A 14,989-nucleotide genomic window follows, 5' to 3' on the forward strand; every position below is an offset into this window, starting at 1 on the left:
ATGTTATTTGGACAAAAAAGCAGATAAATTAATGGGATCATATTCATAATTACGAAGTTACAACACATTTTCGAAATGGATAATAGTGAATGGAGCGCTAGGCATGTTTGTTGCCATAACTACGTGCACATGCATCGGGAGGTGGATGAAAGAAATCGTGTATCAGGTTAAGGTACAAACACGCGAAGAGTTGCTTCAACGCATTCTGGATGCTGCAGCAACAATAAGGAACAAACGTGTGAAACTACAAAATGCTAAACGTGTGGTTCACACCCTTGCGGACCATTGTCTTGAGATTCAGGGAGGCATTTTCGAAAATGTGATTTAAATCCACTAAATGAAAGAGATTGATACATAAACAATCAATTGTTTGTATTGTAATTATTTTTAGCATTTTGTTAGTAAAATCCTGAAATAAAAGTTTTTTCTGCCATTTCCAAATTACCGTAACTCCGTAATCATAAATGTGATCCCATTAATTTATTTACATTTTTTGTTCCTCTGGAATCATCACCATAAACCAGGGGAGAACTTCGTGAACCATCCTATATGTAAAACACGAATTATATATCGTCACGTGAATGCAAGAACTAGGTAACTCGAAATTTTAGCGTTTTTTGGTTACCTCTTTTATAGCATAGCAAAAATCGCACAAAATGTAATGCAAGAACTAGGTAACTGAGCGAACGATACCAACGACATCTATTTTCCAATATAACACGTAAGTACAAGAAAACGAGACATTTTCCTTAGTGCAATAAATAAATAGGCAATGTCACAAAATATGAAAAATCAAGTTACCTAGTTCTTGCATTCAGGCGACGATATAATATTCTGGAATATGCGTGAAAGCAATATTCTGTGACAACTACATCTTGATACTGTAACAATCTTATTGACATTTAATCATGCATATTCATTAATTCATTCATATGTAGCACTACAACCCATAAAGGGCATGGGCTTCCTCAATCAATTGAAACCACTCGTCTCTGTCTTGCGCCCGTTGTCTCCATCTCCTACATCCAACTCTCCTCAGATCATCCTCCACGTCCTGAAGCCAACTCAACCCTGGTCCGTATAGTGCTTGTTTGGGTAATCTGTTTTCTGGCATAGGCTCAAGATGTCCAGCCATCTGAGTCTGCCTCTTTTAATGAAGGAAACTATGCTCAGCTCTTAATTCTTTATTGGTTCTACTTCTGAATTGACCATTATCAAAATGAGGGTCATATATCTTTCTGAGAACTTTCCTTTCCCAAACAGCTATTATTTGTTGTTAAAAACCCAAGCTTCACTGGCATACACAACTGCCAGCCTTATAATGGTTTGGTAAATGATTTTCTTTGCAGATATAGACAGTGAGCTAAATTTCAATAGTTTTCCAAGTCCAAATAGACACCTATTGCCTTCCATAATCATGATGGAAAAATACATTCTTTGTCCTAAAAGTTCCTGGACTATGGCTATGATACTGTTTTATGTTAGTATATTTTACTTGACTGCTTGTTTGAGGCTTGAAAGTAATGTAGTTTTCCCTAACATAGGTTACTAGCCTTATCGTTAGGTACATTAAATACCTTACTCTATGCCGATGATCAAGTCATAATTTCCAATTCAGAGGATAATTTACAAAGAGGATTGTATACATTAAATGAAATATTAAAAGATTTTGGGATGGAAATTTCAGCACAAAAATCAAAAGTAATGGCATTTTTAGGACAAGACCCAGTCAGAAGTAAGATAATACACAATAACCAATGCCTCGAACAAGTGCAAAATTTCAATTATCTGGGTTGTGAAATATCTTATCAAAATGAAAAAGATGTGAACAAGAAAATTACCAAATTTACACAAATTCTAGGAATAATAAACAATACATTAAAAGCTAAATTAGTACAAAAATCTACAAGAATAAAAATATATAATACACTAGCATTACCCACCCTTCTATACGGAAGCGAGATTTGGACATTAAAGAAAAAAGACATGAACAGAATCAAAGCAACGGAAATGAAATTTTTCAGGAGAACAGCAGGATATACTCTTTTAGACCGAAAAAGGAATGAAGAAATTTTAGAACAATTAGAAGTAGAGTCAGTAGAAGAAAAAATCACCAGATACAAATTCAATTGGCTAGATCATGTAAGAAGAATGGAAAATTCAAGAATCCCAAAAATTATGATGCAATATAAACCTAGAGGACATCGTCGACCAGGAAGACCGTTAAGAAGACTGCTAGATGGGGCCGAAACAGGTCTACAGAGGCCTAATTCGTGAAGGATGATGATGATGATTTTACTTGACTTGAGGCTTTCCCGGCGTTTGATGTAGAATAACTCTTCTCGGGTTCTCAGCCAGGTGAGTTGGAGATTAGCTTACCATCCATAAGCCGCCCACAAAGATCCAGAACTTGCTGAGACCAGTTAAGGACGACCTTGGTCTCAGGACACCTGGTGTCTACAGAATACCTTGTGAGTGTGGGAAATGCTACATCGGGCAGACGGGACGAACTATTATGGAACGCTGCAAGGTACACCAACGCAGCATAAGACTATATTATCCTGATAAGTCTGCAGTAGCCCAACACAGCCTAGAAACTGGCCACAAGACAGATTTCAGCGCCACCACCATCTTGGACAATACATCAGGTTACTGGGACTTAGTTATCAAGGAAGCCATCGAAATCCAGCTAGATGGCAATAATCTCAACAGAGACGGGGGTCTACAGCTGAGTACAGCATGGAAACCTGCCATAATACGCTTAGACCACCAGCACACGGCAGACAGTCGGGACCAGCAAGTAGCTCCTGATTGGCTGCCGCGTCCACCAACCAGAATGCGCCTGGCGGTCGGGACTAGGAACTAGCTCCTGATTGGCCTGCAGCGGGAAGCCCTACTTTTGCATATATACCGGCTAGACGTGGTCCCACATCACTTCGTCCCTGAAGAAGATGGCAGAGCTAGCCGTCGAAAGCTTGGAAGCTAATCTCCAACTCACCTGGCTGAGAACCCGAGAAGAGTTATTCTATATTTTACTTATTTTATATGAGTAGTTTAATATTTAAGACGGACATCTATCATCTCTGTAGTTTTGATTTAGGGGCAATTTTTTGTTTCACAGTGTTCTTTGTAATATTTAACACAATTTATTTTATAAATGTAGTGTTAGAGTTTGCATGTGGTTTCACTATAACTGGAAAGAGCATGAAAATTGTATAAAAATCCACAGCTATTTAAATTTCGATCCGAGGTCAGATGTTCGCCTTTGATATTAAGCTACTCATATATTTATTTTTATTTATCTAGCTGCAAGAGAGAGAATGACATGAACTGATCAAGATTAAATATCGGTGAATGTTTAGCAAAACCTAATTAAGCCACATGAAATACTCATTTTAAAGTCTAAAACTCGTTTTAGAACCTAAAAGCCCAAGATCAATATTCACCACTTACCGAGATCAAGATATTCAGAAGATTCTCTAGTGTTGGCAGCTGAGGTATCAGTTTCTGCACCACTTTGCTGAATGCCTCGAAGATGCTATGGTCGTATATTGAAGTCAGGTGGAAGCTGAGGTGGATCTGATCGAAGCCTAAGGAAATTAAAAAGCAAATGAATTCACGTGCAATGAAAACAACTGTGGAAAAGGAACACATTTTCTACAAAAAACCAAACTCATAAGACACACAAACGATTAAACAACATAGCTGGAGATGGATTACATCACCTTCAAGCACTTCATTTCTATTAGGTCCATTATTAAATTTTCAAGAAAAACGAATTAATTTTTAAAAAACCATCAGTGTGTCCCAATGCGTGATATTTTCCTGGACTGTAACACGTAATGCTACATCACTATGGAGTAATGGTTAGCATGCTTATCCATGAAACGAGCAGGCCCGGGTTCAAATCCCAGTTGGGACAAGTTACCTGGCTGAGGTTTTTTCTGGGGTTTTCCTTAACCCATTAAGAAATCAATTTAAACATTATTGTTTAGAGAGAAAATATAAAGTTTCAATTATACTAATATCTGCGGTAAAAAAAAAAAAGTTATGTTTTATTTAACAACGCTCGCAACTGCAGAGGTTATATCAGCGTTGCCGGATGTGCCGGAATTTTGTCCCGCAGCTCTTTTACATGCCAGTAAATCTACTGACATGAGCCTGTCACATTTAAGCACACTTAAATGCCATCGACCTGGCCTGGGATTGAACCCGCAACCTTGGGCATAGAAGGCCAGCGTTATACCAACTCGCCAACCAGGTCGACCTAATATCTGCGTTTTCCTTTTTCCCTTCCAATTTTTATTTTGTCAATCAATCAATCAATCAATCAATCAATCAATCAATCAACCAATCAATCAATCTTTTTAATGTACCCAGCTGTTTGCTGACAACATAGAGTCCACTATAGTCCACTGTAGTCTATTCAGTTGTTTTTCACGAGAAATGAGGAGTATTTTGATCGGTGTTCATTGCCTGTTGCTAGTAGCCAGAGTTGGGGTGTAGTCAATATATACTGCAGGGCTGTGTCTTCTGAAACTGGTACTGATGATTTTAATTTACTTCTTTTGTGGTTTATGGATGGACAGTATAGAGGAATGTGTTCCAGATCTTCATCATGATTATTACACCACAGACAAGTAGGATTATCAGAAATGTGAAATGGGTGTAGGTACAATTGTGTGACAATTTGTTAATTAATAAAAATATCTTTAAATTTGTGGAATTTCCCAGAGCACGAGTATGTACTCTTTCTGGGGGTGCTAGAATGATTTACAGTAACAATTCCATTACTTACCAGAGTCTGCCAGATCATCATTTGCTCGTTGATGGATATCCCTTTGAGTCTCCATCTTGTAGTCATCTGAAAGGCCATCCACCTTGTGAATGAACACTTCAAAACGGATACTCTGGTTTACTTTAAATGCTTTCGTCACTGTGAGATGCAGCTTATTCAAAGCTTCCATATAATCATCCTGAAACATCATTGTTACGGTCACCACACACGATTTTGCTTATGTTTACGTTGGACAGCAGGATATGAACATACCTGGGCATCTATGACGAATACCAGGGCCCCACAACCACCGAAGATCATGTCTGAATCAAAAGTGGGATCAAAGAAGTCTATTTGTCCTGGGAAATCCCATATTTGGAACTGAACGAAGCTCGAATTGGAGATGTCATCTTTGATGATCTTGTTAGTGCTTTCCAGAAAAAGTGTTTCGTTTGGCGACATTTTATGGAACACCACCTTTTGGATTGACGACTTGCCACTCCTGTAACAAACAGTGCATTATGAATAATAATAATAATAATAATAATAATAATCTTGGAGCAACAGTAACAAATATAAATGATACTCGGGAGAAAATTAAACACAGAATAAATAGGGAAATGGCTGTTATTATTCGGTTGAGAAGCTTTTATCATCCAGTCTGCTGTCAAAAAATCTGAAAGTTAGAATTTATAAAACAGTTATATTACCGGTTGTTCTTTATGATTGTGAAACTTGGACTCTCACTCTGAGAGAGGAACATAGGTTAAGGGTGTTTGAGAATAAGGTGCTTAGGAAAATATTTGGAGCTAAGAGGGATGAAGTTACAGGAGAATGGAGAAAGTTACACAACACAGAACTGCAAGCATTGTATTCTTCACCTGACATAATTAGGAACATTAAATCCAGATGTTTGAGATGGCCAGGGCATGCAGCACGTATGGGCGAATCCAGAAATGCATATAGAGTGTTAGTTGGGAGGCCAGAGGGAAAAAGACCTTTAGGGAGGCCGAGACGTAGATGGAAATATAATATTAAAATGGATTTGAGGGAGGTAAATATGACGATAGAGACTGGATTAATCTTGCTCAGGATATGGACTGATGGCGGGCTTATGTGAGGGCGGCAATGAACCTCCAGGTTCTTTAAAAGCAAGTAAATAATAATAATAATAATAATAATAATAATAATAATAATAATAATAATAATAATAATAATGTGCAATAAATCACTATACAGTGTGTTAAAAAATAACGTTTACAACGTTTCAGGGGTGATAGAGGAGGTAAAAACAAACATCTATTTTAAGTGACAAAACTTTAGCAGATGCGCCATTTTACCGCTAGATGGCATGAAGGGTAGATGGTTTGACTTCCATCACAACACACACTGGTTAGTTCTGTTTGTACTGCTGTGTCTGCAACAAGTTAAAAGTGTTATCATGGTGTCAACGAAGACTTGCTACGACACCTAAGTACTTTTGTGTTCTACTATCCACGCTCGTGCCTCAGCATACCTACAACGTTTGTGGGTTGGTATCAACACCGATTTTACGTAAATGTATGGGCTGGAATTGTGCACGACCATCTTGTAGAGCCTTATCTGTTGCGTAACACTCTCTGTGGTGGTAATTATTTTGTTTTTCTACGCGACGTCCTACCAGAACTTTTAAAAAATATCCCATTGAATATCAGAGAACGAATATGGTTTCAGCAAGATGGTGCCCGTCCACACTGTGATCGTCGTGTCAAGAATCACCTAAATGCTACATTCCCCGATCGTTGAATTGGCAGGAGTGGGCCAGTACCGTGGCCACCTCGATCACCGGACCTAACCCCACTGGATTTTTTGTAGGGAGACATGAAACGTCTTGTGTATGAGATACTGATCAATACCGTAGAAGATTTAGTTGCTCGCGCTGTTGAAGCTGCACATGTTATTCGAGATAATGTTGGCCTTTTTGAGCGTTGCAGACACTCCATAGTACGAAGGTACCAGTTGTGCAATGCCTTCAATGGACGGCAGTTTCAACACCGCCTCTAAAACGACAATTGGTCTTGTTCTTTATGGATTACACTAACACGTACACAATAAACGGCGCATCTGTCAAAGTTTTGTCACTTACAAAAAATGTTTGTTTTTACCTCCTCTATCATCCCTGAAACGTTGTAAACGTTATTTTTTAACACCCTGTATAAGTTAACTATAAAATACACATTAATCACAAAATTCTTGCCATACTTAAATATAACCCGGTAACAGTTTCAAAAATGTAATTTGTATGGGGGACAAATACATTTCATAAAAGGACATTAATTCCGAACAGTTGCGGCTCGTGATTTTAAAACTGGAAAAGATTGTAAGTGCACATACAGGGTGATCCATAAGGAACAGTAAATATTTTATGGGTGTAGTATGCACCAGAGAGCTGCAAAATAGCGCTTAGGCCTACAACTGATTTAGATTCGACCAGTTAGAGAACATTCGTCAAGGTCGGGCAATCATACAAATATTCGATTTTCAACCGATTACTCCTTAAGTTTTGCAGATAGAACACCAGGCACACTTCAACATATATGAAAACGACATTTTCTGAGTACACAATCGGAGTAACAATTGAAGGAAATTTACTTTGTCTTATTAAAAAAGTGTTTGCTTGATATAGGTGTACAATTATTGACTGGACACTTTAATACACTTATCTTCATAACTAATACATAAATGAACAAATGGACACTGGTAACAACAAAGGAAATAAGTATAATGCAGAATATGAAATCCAGTGCATAAAAAAATCCAAGAATAAAATAAATTACAATTACTTACTAAAGAGAAGAGCAAATAAGTACATAGGCCTACATTCTAGTGTAATATTTACATTTTAAACTCAAAATACATATCTCTAAAACAGTAGATGTTAATATATAATGCCTTTTAGTTACTCTAAAGACCTGCATTATTATTTCATTACTAAATTATATTTTAAGAAGATAGAGTATTATTAACAAAAAGAAAAGTACTCTAAACTGAATTTCAAATGCTTGTACTTTCACGAAGCAAGTTACTACCCTTGAAAGTACCCAACTGTAATACCTAGAATGGATGAATGAATCAATCAATCAATCTATAGGTTCGTTCCAACAAGCGGTTCATGGATCAGTTCATGTACAGTTCCTGTACTATCTTATACGCTAGTCGAGCATCTGCTATGTGATTGAAACTGGACTGGACGCTGTTGGAACACTTTCGCAGATCGTTATGTACTAAATCCAGAGATGCTATAACTGTGATCATCTTTGCTAAGAACGGGATGCTTATTATTAACGTTTCGCAGCTAATTCTAACTGCAGAAAATAGAATTTCGATCATTTTCTATAAAAAAGATCACAAAAAATATGGAAGGCAAGAATTCCGCTAATTCAATGTCGTGTACTGGGGGATTCTCATCTAAAAATAGTTCTTTTTTTTAATTATGAATGTATTACGTTATTTATTATAATCTTAATCAAAGCTGCATGTTGAAATTGTAATTAACTATTTCAATACCCAAATAATTTCCATTCCCTTTCTTTTTGGCGAAAAATTTAAATTAAATCTCTAGTTTTATTATTCGTCTGCACTGTCACTTTTCATCTTTAATCTCAATGATGTGAACAGTCGATCATGTCTTTCTTCAGTATCAAGGAAACGTTGGTGAGCTTATGCGCATGTGCGTCTCGCGTACTCTTCCATACATGCCTCAATCTGCAGACTATTTCTGACCGTTCCGAACCCGTGTCAAAAGCTTGTTGGAACACCCGACTGCAGTACATGTTTCCGGTTCAGAACTGGTTCGGATTGTGTTGGAATGCTTTTTCTGTATTGCGCATGCTCACGATGGTTACGGACAGTTCCTGACTGTTGTTGGAACGAACCTAGTGAATGAATCAACTAATCAATCAATGAATTAATCACTCAATCAGTGAATCAATGAATTGATGTACAAATGAATCAATGAGTCGATGGATGGATGAATGGATTTTGGATGAGTCGATGAATGATTGCCTGATTGAATGTACTGAGAGAGAATGAATTATCAATTAAATGGTAGGCCTACACGATGATAAACGCGTCCTTGCAAGGGCTTATGTAACTCCTGCATGGTTTAATGTGGTCTGTCTTTGCCGTCCACCCACAAAAATGAGAAACAATTCGAATATTCGATAAACCAACCCTGAGACACTCTGCGAGATAATATCTCATATCTTAGTTATTTTACCTCCTAAGTCCCATTAGAAGGATTCTGGGCTTCTGCTCTCCTGTCATCGGTCCTGGTGGTCCATCTCCATCTTGATCAAATGGCCCATATCCAAAATCCTTCGGAAACGACCCCACATCATAGCCAGTGTTGTACTGGTCATCCTCATCCTGCTCGTATGACTGCAAACGAACATTTCAGACAGTTAAAAGTCATCTCAATATACACAGCGTACTTACTACCTGGAGACTGAATCGAGATTATTTACTTTAATGCACCTTGGGTTTACCTTAGCATTTGATTGTGGGAACTGCATTGCACTGTGTTTCACCCTCTGTCTGCATGCATTTCCATGGATATTGCGAATTAAAGGTTAGATTCGGTTAGATAACGGAATAGTTATGAAAGTCCAGGATAACAGAGAGGGTTTGGAATTGAACGGGTTACATCAGCTGCTTGTCTATGTGGATGACGTGAATATGTTAGGAGAAAATCCACAAACGATTAGGGAAAACATGAGAATTTTACTGGAAGCAAGTAAAGAGATAGGTTTGGAAGTAAATCCCGAAAAGACAAAGTATATGATTATGTCTCGTGACCAGAATATTGTACGAAATGGAAATATAAAAATTGGAGATTTATCTTTTGAAGAGGTGGAGAAGTTCAAATATCTTGGAGCAACAGTAACAAATATAAATGACACTCGGGAGGAAATTAAACACAGAATTAATGTGGGAAATGCCTGTTATTATTCGGTTGAGAAACTTTTATCATCTAGTCTGCTGTCGAAAAATCTGAAAGTTAGAATTTATAAAACAGTTATATTACCGGTTGTTCTGTATGGTTGTGAAACTTGGACTCTCACTTTGAGAGAGGAACACAGGTTAAGGGTGTTTGAGAATAAGGTGCTTAGGAAAATATTTGGGGCTAAGAGGGATGAAGTTACAGGAGAATGGAGAAAGTTACACAACACGGAACTGCACGCATTGTATTCTTCACCTGACATAATTAGGAACATTAAATCCAGACGTTTGAGATGGGCAGGGCATGTAGCACGTATGGGTGAATCCAGAAATGTATATAGAGTGTTAGTTGGGAGGCCGGAGGGAAAAAGACTTTGGGAAGGCCGAGACGTAGATGGGAAAATAATATTACAATGGATTTGAGGGAGGTGGGATATGATGATAGAGACTGGATTAATCTTGCTCAGGATAGGGACCAATGGCGGGCTTATGTGAGGGCGGCAATGAACCTCCGGGTTCCTTAAAGCCAGTAAGTAAGTAACGGAACAGTTAAGTGGCAGAGGCCGAGGAATATGATAAGGTTAGAGTGAGTTAGATGAGGGGCTAGGTAAGTGAGATGAGGCCGAGGAATGTGACAAGAATGGGTTAAATGAGGGGGTAACTAAGTGACATGAGCCGAGGAATGTGGTAAGATTAGAAGGGTTAAATGAGGACATACAGAACGTTCCAGCAATAAGTACAGGTTTGTTCGTCGGCCACTAGACGGCGGTGATTGAGCAACTGCTGGACAACCAACTCTTCTCCCAGCATTCAATACATCACGTAATGTTTCAATGACTAGTCAGTCTGAGATTGAAATACGTAGAGAGGACTTGTGTTGTGTTTTGTTATGCCGCTCACATAAGTAGTTACCACGTGGAGATTGAGTAATGGTAAGATATTCTGTGCTTGAACGTACATACCTTGTGAAAACGTATTATACAAAAAAGAAATCGTGTGGCAAAACAAGGCAAAAATTTATAAATCGTTTTCCAGGCCGCCCAGTTCCAACCAGGAGGGCAATAAACGATTAGTGAAAAAGTTTATTGAAATAAGTTGTGTAATTGACAGAAAAAACAACCACAATCTCGTGTGCTTACAGAAGAAAAAATTGACGAAGTTGGAGCTGCTTTGGAACATACACCTGAAAAGTCTCTGAGACATGTAGCACAGGAGACCAGAATTTCATAAACATCTGCCCATCAAGCAACAAAAAAATTACAAATTAAAGTTTATGGCTGTGAACGATGGTTTTTAAACTCTGTACAGCACAAAATGGTCAACACTTCCAGCAGTTACTGTCATGAGGGTGAGTACAAAATTTTGTAATTAATATAACATACACCGTAATGCAAATCAAGATTTCAGGTAAAGTTGGTTTGAATAATTTCGAGGGAAAAATTGTTCCGGGGCCGGGCTCTGTATCTCCCCATTTAACCTATTCTAACCTTATCACATTCCTCGGCCTCACGTCATTTAGTTACCCCCTCATTTAACCCATTCTTGTCACATTTTTGTCTTGGTACGTTAAACCAAAAATACACTGTAATGATTATTAATGTTAAATACAACATAGGCCTATTATGGTTAGTAAGCAGTGGCGGCTCGTGGATATTGAATTCAGGAGGGCTGCATACAAAAATAAACCATGCAACTTATCTTATTTAAAGATTAGTTCCATGCCCATTGTCTTGTAGGTTGCAAACTTTTGAATTATCATCATCTTATTAAAATCCAATATGTCGTTTAACATAGTCTTTACAATGGAAAACACAGCTAATGCGGTCAGTCTCTCTTCTCTCATTGTATTTCTAAGATAGGATTTTACTCTTTTCAAACACGAAAAGCAACGTTCTGGTTCGGAAATTGTCATTTTTTATGATGATAGCTATGCGTAGTAGTTTCACAATTTCTGAAAATGAGGCCTGGAAGTTCTGATAGAAGAAACTGCAAGAGCTTGACTGCGTCACTGATATTTCTGAAATCTTGTCTCTGATACAACACAGTGAGTTACGTTTTTAGTTTGTCTTTATCGAACATTAGAAAAAGCTTCACACATACATTTAGGTCATTTTCAGAAAATGAGCTTTTGTAGCATTCAAATTTTTCTTGGCACAGAAGAGAAGATAATATCAGATGATCTATGAACTGAAATCGGGTGTCAGCTTGTGTGATAATGAGGTGACACATTTCCTTGGCTGTCGCAACCCTTGTCTGAATCCCTTCAACCTTACGACGCATTTAGGGTTTTCATTTTCACAGATCTCGCTGCTCAACTGTGCACTGTTCCATATTGTCTGTATGGCATTAACAAAGCTTGATATGCAGAGTCTGCCTCGGTAGCATAGTCATTGTGGGTTCGATCCCAGCATTTAAGTGTGTTTAAATGAGAAAGGCTCATACCAATAGATTTACTGGCATTTAAAAGAATCCTGTAAGACAAAATTCCGGCACACTGGCGACGCTGATATAACCCCTGCATTTGCGAGTGTCATTAAATAAACCATAATTTAATTTTTTATATGCAGATTTAGACCTTATAAATATCTAACTGGCAATGTTGTAGCTGGTTGTACGAGTATAATATATCTACATGATACATCAATAAATGAAAAAGAAACTCAATCTTGTTGCCCCAACTGATGAAATTGTCTTTGAAACACATTAATCTTATACAGACTGAGTGGAGATCAAGAGAAGAAAGCAGGGATACTGGATAAATCAGCAAAAAATATGCGAGCCTTTGTATTTTGTTTACTGGCTCTTTGCATTATGAGATTCAAATGATGGGAACTTAATTTCACATTTCTCCTGAACTGTCAAGGTTCTGAACTGAATAGACTGTAAATACTTTACAGAATTAAACATTGTTGCACTTATGATGAAAGAGTAATGGAACGGAGAAAAATTCTCCCTGGCGCCGGGACTTGAACCCGGGTTTTCAGCTCTACGTGCTGATGCTTTATCCACTATGCCACACCGGATACAACCCCGGCACCGAACAGAATTGTCTCTGATTGAGTTCCAACTCTTGGGTTCCCTCTAGTGGCCGCCCTCTGCACTACTTCATAGATGTCTATGAACATAGGACCGAAGTCCACATATGTGCTGAGGTGCACTCGTTATGAGTGACTAGTTGGCCGGGATCGTATGATGACGCAGAATATCTGCATGGCAATATCATATGTACTCCGGTACACTGAAATAATATATGATATGCGTAAATCACGAAGTGATTTAAGACGGCGCTTATTCCGTCGGATCCCGGCCAACTAGTCACTCATAACGAGTGCACCTCAGCACATGTGTGGACTTCGGTCCTATGTTCATAGACATCTATGAAGTAGTGCAGAGGGCGGCCACTAGAGGGAACCCAAGAGTTGGAACTCAATCAGAGACAATTCTGTTCGGCGCCGGGGTTGTATCCGGTGTGGCTTAGTGGATAAAGCATCAGCACGTAGAGCTGAAAACCCGGGTTCAAGTCCCGGTGCCAGAGAGAATTTTTCTCCGTTCCATTACTCTTTCATCGTATGATGACGCAGAATATCTGCATGGAAATATCATATGTACTTCGGTACATTGAAATAATATATTGTTGCACTTGTTATACTCACAGCATTAAAGAAAATGTATTTAAAACTGAGCGCTACTGACAAGCTGCTGCAAATTTTGCAGCGCCTGGTGACTCTGGATTCATGGCCAGAGGCAGCAGAGGAAGGGGTAAAACTAACGCGCAAAGCATCCGAGACAAGACTGGCAGCTCCAGGGGAGGAAGTGGCTTCGCCCATAGTCCTCGTCTCTGGTTCGCTCTGGCAGCACCAGGGGAGGAAGTGACTTCACTAACGATTGCGTGCATGTCAATGAGAGCGAAATTTAAAAAAATTCGAGAAGCTAAATAGAGACTGTATAATAAATTTATTTCACAACATAAAACGAGACAAGTGTCACAAATGTCTGGGGGTGCTGCAGCTGCGCAGCCCCTCTTCGAAAGCCGCCCCTGTTAGTAAGTATACATGTAAGTTTTAATTTGGTGAAGTGCTTTGGGTTAAACGAGCATTGAGGGACTTCGCCGATTTTGGAATAGACACCGAGCCACTTAGGTTATTTTCAATTAAGAAACACGCCAAACGAATTATCTTTGCACCAAAAACGGATGCTCCCTGGACCAAATTATCGTATTTTATAATTATTTGAATGCAACAGAAGTCAGAAGTCTTGCTAAAATCGGCGGAAGTCCCTCAACACTTGTTTCACCGCGCTGTGAATTTAAGGACCTGGTTGCCTGAGGTCGCTCAAACACCGTGCCGCCCAGCAGCTGAAGAATAAACTGGTAATTACTTATCACTGGAACGCTCTGTAGTTAAGTGACATGAGGCCGAGGAATGTGACAAGGTTAGAATGAGCTAAATGAGGGTCAGATGAGGGGATAGGTAAGTGACAGAACACTGAGTAATGTGACAAGGTTAGTATGGGTCAGATGAGGGGATAGCTAAGTGACATGAGGCCGAGGAATGTGACAAGGTTAGAATACAAATTATATAAGAGGACATAATCCACAGTTGATTCCCGATTTACCACGCAAATCGTCTGTAGCTGCATTTAGATTGGCAACAGGCCATGACTGTTTGACCAAGCATCTGCATAGAATTGGAATATATCAGTCTGGGCAAATCGCAATATAGCGAACGTAGAAGCTCCGCCCACGACCCCTTCCACTTTTCCCCTACTAGCTCACCAGACACTCTAAGTGATAGGCTAGTGTTGTGTCGAATGCACATTTCATGTGGGTGGGGATAACTTCCCCTACTGGCGTTCGCTATATTGCGATTTATCCATCAGTCTCCTAACTGTCCACTGTGCAACTCAAATCAAGAAATGGATTCAGAACATCTCAAAATCTGTGCGTCAGTGGCTAACCATGACAATATCTTTGAAAAATATTGGAGTGCAAGAGGTCAAATGACTTTATTGTCAAATGCCTGGCATTAGAAAACAACAACATACAAGGTGAAGGTATCCCCGTAACATGCCATGAAGGCATTTAGGGGGCATGGAGGTAGAGCCCCATACTTTCCATGACCTCGGCACTAGAATGAGGTGGTATAAGAGGATAGCTAAATGACAGGAAATCGAAGACTGTAACAAGGTTAATCACAAATATCGCTACTGACTCTCCACACCTGGCCACAGTTG

General features: G+C 38.9%; 2 protein-coding genes across 2 annotated transcripts in view; both read right to left on the reverse strand.

Annotated features, from left to right (window-relative positions):
* Positions 1–14,989, reverse strand: part of CaBP1 (Protein disulfide-isomerase A6 homolog CaBP1) — a 386,104-nt gene that overhangs the window by 335,036 nt on the left and 36,079 nt on the right. The gene's annotated exons all lie outside the window — the stretch shown is intronic.
* RagC-D (Ras-related GTP binding C/D) overlaps positions 1–14,989 on the reverse strand; it is a 40,657-nt gene that overhangs the window by 24,259 nt on the left and 1,409 nt on the right. Inside the window, exons 2-5 of the mRNA XM_069836578.1 lie at positions 9,036–9,196; positions 5,051–5,279; positions 4,799–4,976; positions 3,454–3,590 (exon numbers count right to left, since the gene is read on the reverse strand). Of these exons, the coding sequence (XP_069692679.1) occupies positions 3,454–3,590; positions 4,799–4,976; positions 5,051–5,279; positions 9,036–9,196 (705 nt within the window). The remainder of the gene's footprint in view (positions 1–3,453; positions 3,591–4,798; positions 4,977–5,050; positions 5,280–9,035; positions 9,197–14,989) is intronic.

The sequence above is a fragment of the Periplaneta americana genome, chromosome 1 (assembly GCF_040183065.1).
Source record: "Periplaneta americana isolate PAMFEO1 chromosome 1, P.americana_PAMFEO1_priV1, whole genome shotgun sequence".
NCBI lineage: Eukaryota > Metazoa > Arthropoda > Insecta > Blattodea > Blattidae > Periplaneta > Periplaneta americana.